The 10,188-nt window shown below is 40.7% G+C and overlaps 1 protein-coding gene across 1 annotated transcript; it reads right to left on the minus strand.

The window, feature by feature from the left end:
- Positions 1-5,610: 5,610 nt before the first annotated feature.
- Positions 5,611-9,251, minus strand: fam163b (family with sequence similarity 163 member B). Its single transcript, XM_085366875.1, has 2 exons — positions 9,159-9,251; positions 5,611-6,051 (listed from the first exon to the last, which is right to left on the minus strand). Exons 1-2 carry the CDS (start codon positions 9,249-9,251, stop codon positions 5,611-5,613), a joined length of 534 nt encoding a protein of 177 aa, XP_085223001.1.
- Positions 9,252-10,188: the final 937 nt, after the last annotated feature.

Below are 10,188 nucleotides of genomic sequence, written 5' to 3' on the forward strand. Positions count from 1 at the left end.
TGCATGCTGGGGGAGCAGGCTGAGGGTCGCAGATGCCAACAGACTTAATAAACTAATCCGTAAGGCCAGCAATGTTGTGGGGATGGAGCTGGACTCCCTCAAGGTGGTGTCGGAGAGGCGGATGCTGTCCAAGATAAAGACAATGTTGGATAACACCTCCCACCCACTCCATGACATGCTAGTCAGTCACAGGAACACGTTCAGTGAGAGACTGAGATTACCGAAAAGCACCACTGAACGACACAGGAAATCATTCCTGCCTGTGGCCATCTCCCTGTACAACGCATCCACTTAACACACTGTTTGCTGCTACAACTACACATGTTTCTTTTCCAACTATTTATTTATGAGTGACTTATGTATGTATGTATGTATATATATGTATATATTGTACTATTCTTAGTTAGTGTATTGTCTGTCTTGTCTTAATGTTGGTTTAAAATGGAGCACTGTAACAAAAAATAATTTCCCCCAGGGATCAATAAAGTATTCTGATTCTGATTCTGATTGTTTATGTTTAAGTCTCATTTACTTATATTTACGCAGCTAATTCTCCAGGTGTTTCCACTTCCCCTGATCACCTCCTGTGTGTATTTAAGTCCTATGTCTTCCTTTGTCCAGTGTCAGGTTGTGTGTTGAGTTCTCGTCATGTTTCCAAGTTTCCAGGTCACGTGAACTCACTCATCTTATTAAGATGATATCCACCTTGACTGCTTAGCCTGATTGTTAGGTTAAGTGAATCCAGATATCCTGGGTATGTGAACTTGCTTCGTAGTACAGGGACCAGGTCTATAGGCCACTCCACTGTAGCGGCTGAGGGTTATTATCTCAAATACTTATGGATTTGACAGCAGGTGTCAAAGATATGTGTCAAGGCTGTGCAGTATAGACGACCCAAATACAGTATGCTGTCAAAATAAAAACAAAGGCCATGATCTTTGGTCTACTTAGCAAAATGCTAAAGATCCAAACCATAAACTAAAGTTCAGCTATACGAAGGAGCAAATGAGAGAAAACCACATGCAGTAAGCAAAAATGAGCTGTCTATCAGATGCCTTATCACAAAGGAAAAGGGAAAACAGGGCTACATTTACACTGAGAGCTGATTGGGACGTGACAGAAGAACAAAGAGACAAAGATGAAAAGAAATGAGCATAGGTGAAGACAATCAGGGCAGAATGTAAAATTAATGTAAGACACGAAAGAAAACTAACCTTAAAAAATAAAACAGGAAGTAAAAAGTAAGGAAGTAAACAGCTAAGCCTGAGCATGAAGATGAGACAAAGAGAGGCATAAACAGGGAGACTGTCATAACAAAATCAACACAGAGACCACAGAAATAAGATAATATCACACAACCCAAACATCTTGTAAAAAAATAACAACAAAGGCAAACAGGAACCACAAGCTCAACAACTTCAAGAATAAGAAATGCAAACACTAAAACAGCACAGAAATCTGGGACCAAGGGCTCAAAGCAAACTGCAATTTAAATGACATGAAAGTGTAAGAGTTTCATTTGTAGCAGACGGAGCGGCATATTCTAATTTAGTCTAGTTCAGAGTCCTAAAACTGAGTCTATGGTCTGTAATTTAGCTGGGCTAATATACTGTAACTACAATATGTGAGTAAGTGTAGTTATTTTTTTCATACAGAGTAACGTAAAGTGTGAAAGTGGTGCTGAGGACGTTGCGTTTATTCTTCTCCAAGACCCCCCTCTCCTCTCTGAAGCTGTTTTGGATGTAGACAAGTCAATGAAATAATGCACATTTTGCTTTGGTCCTTTTCTGGAGGGAATTACACCGACACCCCAAAGTTTTGCATCATTTTATTAACACAGTAAATGAACTTGACACACAGAGCGGCTACAGTAAACAAAGGTTTGGCTGCAGAGGTGACTGACGCCTCCTGCTGGCCAGTTTGACAGACCCAAACGCCTCATCTGCTGCACTGACAGGATAATTGAAACACATCAAGCAGACAAAAAACCAAAGCAACAGTTTCAATCTTTTCTAAAAAAATAAAAAATAAAAAATAAAATGAAGAACTGCTGTGGATAAAAACTCTGCAGTCATCACAGTGAGCAACCTGCAGCTGTATCTCGGAAAACACCTTAAGTGGCACAAATATGTTCTCTTACCCTGAATAGTGTCATTCCTCAATGAGCAGAAGCAATCCATGACCCAAACTCACACAGATCAGAAGGAGCTGTGAGGACAGTGCTTTACTTAGGATGACCAAATAAAAATATAACCTTTCTTGACATCTTTTCTAAGCATGTTCAGCTTTCTGGAGGCTGCATGGAGAAATCATGGGATGACCATATGATACATAATGTATGGAACATGGTTTTTCTGTGGACATTAAACTTATAGATAATAATCCATGTATGAGGTAATGAAAGATGTGTAGATGCTGCAAATATATGTTCATTTATTTTTTGATGCAGTGAATTGAAGGACTAAAAGCACCTCACACAAACAAAGTGAAACAGCGAGCAGAGGAGAGAAACAAACCAAATGCACTGACTAAAGATGGTGGCTTCAGCACCAGCTGGCACAGACCACACTATGACAAGGGGGCAGGAGTTGGATGATGTGCCTCTGTTTTTGTCTTCATGGCTGTGATTCTACCATCCATCCGGCTTGAAGCTTGTTAGAAAAGTGAAGGATCATTTGCTAATGTTTACCAAAAACTGAACAGATCTACTGTGCAGTCAGTTTAGCTGTGTCAGTGTACAAACAGCCAGTTTTAAGTTTTTTTATTGCAGTAATGCTGCACTAAACTAAGTAAACCTGCATATTTCTTAATGGCCATCATGTAGCAACTGCTCTGGTTGTGAAGAACAGTGCTTTCCTGAATTGATAGCTTCTATTACTAGTTTCAAGCCGTTATTTATTTGATATAATATGAGGTTTATTTTAAATCATGGTCTCGTTCAGAGTGAATTGTGAAGCAGTGTATGATTGAGGGCATGGCTGGTAAGTTCCGGTTGTATAACTGTGTGGTCTGTTCTTGCTCTTGGTTAGATTTACCTTCTTGCTCAAAAAAGGTGGCCAAAAAATATCAGACTCCAGCAATGCAGTTGGAGATATACATATAGGCATATACAGTCTCATAAGTTTTCATCATATAGTAAAAGTCTTCTGCTGAAAGATATAGTAAAAGTCTTCTGCTGAAAGATTTCCAAATATATGTTTCAGATCACAGCACTGCAGGTTGTGCACTGTTTGACAGACAGGCAAATACACCCAGTCTCTCTGTGAGCCTATGAGAACAAACCTTTTTGATTAGCAGCGTACTATTTTATCATACATGTTGCTAGAGTGAAAGTTTGCTCGAAACAAAGTTTCCGATCCGATAAATGTGTCAGCATCTGTGTTGTTTTGTGAAAGAAGAAGAAATGAGTCCAGGAGCTGTAGAGTTGTTTCTCTCTATGGATGTAAAATTTGTAAAATATAATTTGGATCTACTGCTCTGTCATCAAGAATATTTGACATATATCTGTATCTTTTCCCCTTAAATACTGAATGTACAATTCATTCCTTCTCTTTTAGGTATTAAATACTTAATATCTAAGTTGGAGAACAGCGTTTATCTACAGCATGATGTCTTAACAGGATATAAATGTTGTCCCTCATAATTCACAGTCACTGGATCACTGAATGCTCCAGAAAAGCCCTTTAAAATAATGTTAGTTTTCTCTGTTAATACTGAAACAGTCACATACTGACATATCACAGCCTGGCTCTCCAGCCTCTGATGTCGGAAGGCAAACAAAAAACTAACAACCCCGTGTTGACCCTGTGTGACAGCTACACCAATGAACACAAATATGAGTCAACCAGAATCTGTATGAGAAATTATTTGAGCTTTTATGCAGTTTTACGTATCGTTTTCTTCTTCTTCTTTCAGCTGCTCCCTTTAGGAGTCACCACAGCAGCTCATCTGCCTCTATCATCACCATATCCCAGCATCCTCTTCTGTCACACACACCCTCTGCATGTCCTCCTTCACTACATCCAGGAATTTTCTGTGGTCATCCTCTTCTCCTCCTCTGCACATTCTGTTTTTTTAAATTCTGTCTCTTTATACAAGGTGTGATCAATCTAGCCAGTCTCCCATTCATAATCACCTCCTCAGGCACGTCCGAATAGCTGCGATTTTTAGACCATGTCACGGAAATCTCATTTTGGGTATTTACACTGTGACCTTAAACTTTGGCAGAGGTCAAACATCTTTTGTTTAAAACCGACCCAAATTTCACAAGAAGGCAATCAGCACTTGGTGATGACCAAGAAGCTGCTCAAAGGCAGAATTGCTCAGTTTATTAATCACGAGTTCATGAATTCAACATGGGGAGTCTGAGGGAGACCAGTCAGAGGGTCTGTGGTGTGGTTTTATGTGCCGTGATGTGTCCGCTCAGAGTGCAGAGTGCATTGAAAACTCCACAGCAACACGATCATTCACCAAATTTGCCTCACTGGAATTTTTACCACCAAAATAAAATGAACTCTTAAGATCAACATTTTCGCACAGTGAAGGAGATCCAGCATACACTGCATGAAAAACAATAGAAGCCAGGATGAAACCAGTCCACAGGTGCACAAGGAGATACACTTGAATATGAGCCCAAATCAAAACTGGGTAGACTTTTTGATTTTTATGAAACTGCGCTGTTCTGATTACAGCTTGTAAAAGCATGTCTTTTGTTTCTGATTTTCAGTGCTCAATCTCAACTCTGTGTGACGCATATGTTTTTGTTAAAAATTACATTTTTTTTGAACACATGGCCTCTCATGGCATGAATCTATTTAATCGCTGCGTGAAAACTTTTCTGTGCGCTTGGTCTCAACACCCGATCACTCTTTCAAAGGAAGAGACCGTGTCTGTGCAGTTATGAGCTTTTACCTAAAGTTAAACTAAGTGTGTAAGAGTTGAAAAACAGCTTACATACAAATAAATACTCTCTGTTGAAAAGATTATTTCCTCAGTCATTGGATTTAACAGACCAATAGCTGGGGACTATTTTCAGTGACAGATTAATCTACATTTGGTGCTTCAGTGGTTTTTTGTGACAGCGGGACAGTGTGTGCGGGGCTAGGCCTATGTATGCTACAATGTTTGCATTCATGCTAATGAAAGAACAAGTCACCGAGGTCAACAGTGAGATATCTAACTATTTTAGGAACAACAGTGGAGCTCTGTGGGACAGAGAGAGCAGGCTTTGATACACTCACATAATACTTGCTGGTTTTGGTCTGACATTAGCTTTAATATCCACACAACCAGACTTATCTTACCTCCTCTGTTCGCACTGGTGTGGTGCATTTAAACAAATGAAATCTGTGTTGATTTTTGTCGATTCTTGTTTATCCTTTGACAGCAGATATGTTAAGTAGCTACTTACCTAGCTATTCAGCAAATAAAAGGAGCAGTTTATGAAATTAGTCCCTTCGTGTGTTTCGATGATGCATTTAGCATTGCAGAATTTCCATCATCGCTGCCCTGACGTTTGGTCTAAAAGCCATTTATCAGTTTAACACTGACAGCAAAGTGCTGAAATAATTGAATGTGCATCGAATCGTTTAAATCATCGGTGCTGCTTTCCTAAACGTCGGTGCTGACGCTGTGGGTGACTACTTCCTTCATGGTGACCTGGCGGATGAGGTTCAGCTTCTGGTAGAAGCTGGCCAAGTCCATGGGCAACTCCATGTCCTGCTGCTGCACAGTCCTGTAGCTGATCCTGCGACCGCCATTGCACAGCCTCTCTGGGTGCTGCAAGTAGAAGGGTAGTGAGCAGCGGGCACAGGAAGGGCAGAAGGCATGCGAGCGATAGCACCTGCGTGGCGGCGGAGGTGAGTAGCTGACGGGGCCGTTGGCTTCAGTGAGGAAAGTGGGAGGGTACGTCTCGGGCTCGTCACTGTATTGCTCTGGCGTCGGAGGCGTAGGAGGAGCCGACAGAGCCAGGGGGCGAGACGGCGACATGGTGGCGAGCTCAGGTTCCTCCTCTTCCCCCTTCTCAGACTCCTCCCTCTTACAGCAGTAATACTGGACCAGGTGAGAGTCAAACATTTTAAAAGACAAACGGTTAACCAAAGGAGAAAATAACGAGCACTTTCAAAACAAATGTCTTGATGCATTCTCAATCATCCAGGTAAGTAAATCTCCAAAAGTTGATTCTGTTCATCTGGAGAAAACGCTACGTCCAGATGAACAGAATCAACTTTTGGAGAGTTTCAAATCATATGTTTCAACCAATCGGATCCGTGTTAACTATAAGTATAAGCAACAGTAAATACAGGGCATGAAAAAACAAGCTGGTTTGTGTAACTTTGAAAGATAGCGAGCGAGTGTAGTGAGCTAGTTGGCATGTCTTTGTCTGAATCTTAACATTTTCATGAAAGCAATGAACCGTCTATCTATGACCACCTACTGGTAACATGGAAGAAATCAGGTGTAAACAGAATCACAAAGATGAAGAACAAACTGCCAGCTGAGGAGCTTTCAAAGCTAGGAAGTAGCTAGCATATACTTGGCGTCTCTGTGAGACCGTATGCATGAAAGGCACTTGCAGACCATCACTTTCAAATGATATTTGGCAGGTGATCGCGCAGAACGGAGGTGGAAAAAGGATAAACTGCATGTATCATTTCAAATTCTAAAAGACTGCTGGCATCACTACCAGAACACTGTTAAAGAGGCAAAAAGGGAATATTTTGCAAATATTATTTCTTCCAACTCTCATAACCCACGTGTGTTATTTAGGACCATTGACACTGTTCTTAATACTCCTTTGAATGTCTGTTTGGAAGTTTTTTCCTGAGATTTGCAATGATTTTCTGAACTTTTTTATTGAAAAGGTTGTCACCACCAGGGCTCTTATCACAGCTCCTGACTCTGACCCTTCTGTCTCTGTCCCTTGCGCTGCTGTTTTCACTCAGTTTGAGCTTGTGACGCTCTCCACTTTAGAGGATGTGGTTCGCCATATTAAGCCCACAGGTTCCCCACGGGATCCTGTCCCTCCACAATTCTTTAAAGAAATTTTTTCCTAGTATACAACAGTATGTCCTTGACATTATTAACAGCAGTCTGTCTTCTGGTATGGTTCCTGCAAATTTCAAACATGCAGTAGTACAGCCACTGCTTAAGAAACCTGGCCTTGATCACACAGTTTTAGCAAACTATAGGCCTATTTCCAAGCTGCCTTTAGTCTCCAAGGTTTTAGAGAAAATTGTTTTTAGTCAACTGAAAGATTTTCTAGATGAAAATGGAATCTTTGAGGTTTTGCAATCAGGTTTTAAAACCCTTCACAGCACAGAATCTGCATTATTAAGAGTTTTTAATGACATCCTTCTGGCATGTGATTCTGGTAACCATGTTGTTCTTGTCTTGCTTGACCGAACTGCTGCCTCTGACACCGTAGACCACAATATTCTAATTTCTCGATTACATGATGTAGTGGGTATTGGTGGCACTGCACTTAATTGGTTTAGGTCTTATTTGTCAGATAGAACTTTCTCTGTCAGTCTTCTGCTCCTCTGTCATGTGGCGTCCCACAGGTCTCAATTTTAGGGCCACTGCTCTTTTCACTGTATCTATTGCCTCTGGGTTATATCCTTAGAAGGCATGGGATCTCATTTCATTGTTATGCTGATGACTGCCAAATTTATTTGCCACTAAAACACAAGGATGGCATCTCCATAAAACCTCTCTTGACATGTCTAGATGACATTAAAACTTGGTTGGCTCTAAACTTTTTAAATTTTAATGAAAAGAAAACAGAAGTGTTGGTGTTTGGACCCAGTGGTCCCTGTGAGTCCTCCACTGTTGTTTTAGGATCCCTGGAAGTCTATTTTAAATCTGTTGTTACTGACCTTGGTTTTAAGTTGGACAGTGATTTTAAATTGGACAACCAAATCAGAGCAGTGGTGAAGTCCAGTTTTTATCATTTAAGGCGACTGGCAAGAGTAAAATCTTTTCTTTCGAGGCAGCACCTTGAAACAGTGATCCGTGCTTTTATTTCTTCCCGCCTGGACTACTGTAACTCACTTTATGTGGGGGTCAGTCAGTCATTGCTCTCACATCTGCAGCTGGTTCAAAATGCAGCTGCACGACTCCTAACAGGAACTCGAAAAAGAGAGCATATAACCCCCGTGCTAGCCTCTCTGCACTGGCTGCCTGTGTCTTTTAGAGTTAATTTTAAAATTCTTATGTTTGTTTTTAAATGCCTTCACAGTCTTGCCCCGCCTTACCCCTCTGAGCTTCTTCATCCCCACATACCCTGTCGGTCTCTCAGGTCAGCTGACCAGCTGCTCCCAGAGGTACCGAGATCCAGGAGGAATCTCATAGGGGACAGGGCCTTCTCTATTGTGGCTCCAAAATTATGGAATAATTTGCACTGCATGTTAGATAGGCCCCTTCACTGTCCACTTTTAAATCACGTCTTAAAACCCACTTTTATTCTTTGGCTTTTAACCTCAGTGAGACTTAGTTTCTCTTTTAATTGAAGTAGTTATTTAATTAATGATTTCACTCTTCTTTTATTTGTGTTTTATTTATATCTCATGTAATTTTATTTTACAGTTCCAATGTACAGCACTTTGTGTCAGCTGTGGTTGTTTTAAAGTGCTTTATAAATAAAGTTGATGATGATGATGATGATGATGATGATGATTACAAAAAGCATCCATCACTCCTAAAACTACAGTTGCAATCTTACATGCTAACTGCTAGGACTCACTCAAGAAGAAAACATGTGGATGTGAGTTTCTGAAAGTCTCAGAAAAAGTCCCATCCGGTTTTAAAGGTCTTACAGTTGAGGATTATTTCAACATGGGTTATTTGTTATTAGTGTGTATGCTCTGTCTCGGCAGGTTGTGTTGCACTATTTGGATGTCAGCTGTAGATTTCTAAAAGGAAAAGCAAGATTGTTACACAAATCCAGTCTGGCCAAAAGTAAACACAGAAATGTTCCACTTGGACTACTTTGATAATTAGGAAAACTGTCTGGGGCAGCAAATTACTCCCAGCTTTTTGCACTGCACACATCATGTGTGAACATTTGTCAAGTTTCTTGTTTTCATGAATACGGTGCTGAGGTGCATTTTGCATTCTGTTAAACTTTAGATGTGTAATGAACAGTGAGACAATCATACCTGCAACCTACATAAACACAGCACAGCGACGATCGTCAGTAAGATGACTGTAGCCAAAATTCCTCCTGCGATGACCACTGTCCCGGCTGACATCCGAAATCCTCTCCATCAACACCCTGCAATTAAAGCAATGAGTCAGAGTTTATTTTTTGGTTCGAGTAGTTTAAAGGACTTCACACATGACTGAGAAACCAGTAACTATTCATCCGGACAGCCATTTTTGGCAGTTTATCTGGGTTTGGGGTGCAAACCCAGATCAGTGATTGAACCTGGTTAAATGGTCAAACACGGAAGCAACGTATGTATGATTGGTTTAAAGGAAACTCAATCAAAATCCAGATTGAGAGAAGGTCTTAAGTTTAAAATTATTTTAAACTTTTCTCAGAAGAGAATGGAAAAGGGAGAAGGAGACCACCGAGGGAATATTAGCAGGGTTTTCCTGACTCACACTGGGATTTGGCTGGTGACTGACCTGCGTAAGGACAATTAGCCAGCATAAGAGTAATGAGTCTGCAATGAGTCTTTGTTATGTTATTTGATAGAAGTCTGTGGATTTTTTCAATTCTCTGTAAACAGGAATGTTTGTTATGGTTGAGTAACTGAAACCCTCATTAAAATAACTCATTTAAAAACCTAAACTTATTACAACGCTGGCAGTTTCCCTTTGGCTTTGCCCAAAAGCTCTTTTGGGAGAAAGTGAGGGTTTCTATGCAGGAAACGCTTATTAGAGAAGAGATTGGGTTGGAAATGGAGCAAGAGAAGGAAGAAGAGAGAGAGGGACAGGTCAGCCAGGAGGTGCAAAAGAACAGATGGAAAGAAGATAATGAGAGGAGGGGAAAGAAGCAGGGTGAAGGATACACAAAGATGAAGAAGGTCAGAGAAAAAGAAGGTAATGAGGAAAATCATGTTATGGGGGAGAGAGCATAGTGACGGGGAAGGAAAATTAAAAGAGATGATGATGATATATAAGGAAAAAGGGATGCAGATGGTGGGTGGGGAGGCTGTAGGAAAGATAATGATGTTGCTGTTA

This window comes from Diplotaxodon limnothrissa, linkage group LG12 (assembly GCF_057381915.1).
Source record: "Diplotaxodon limnothrissa isolate DT_005_m linkage group LG12, D_limnothrissa_male_GT1.1, whole genome shotgun sequence".
In the NCBI taxonomy this organism is placed as follows: Eukaryota; Metazoa; Chordata; class Actinopteri; order Cichliformes; family Cichlidae; genus Diplotaxodon; species Diplotaxodon limnothrissa.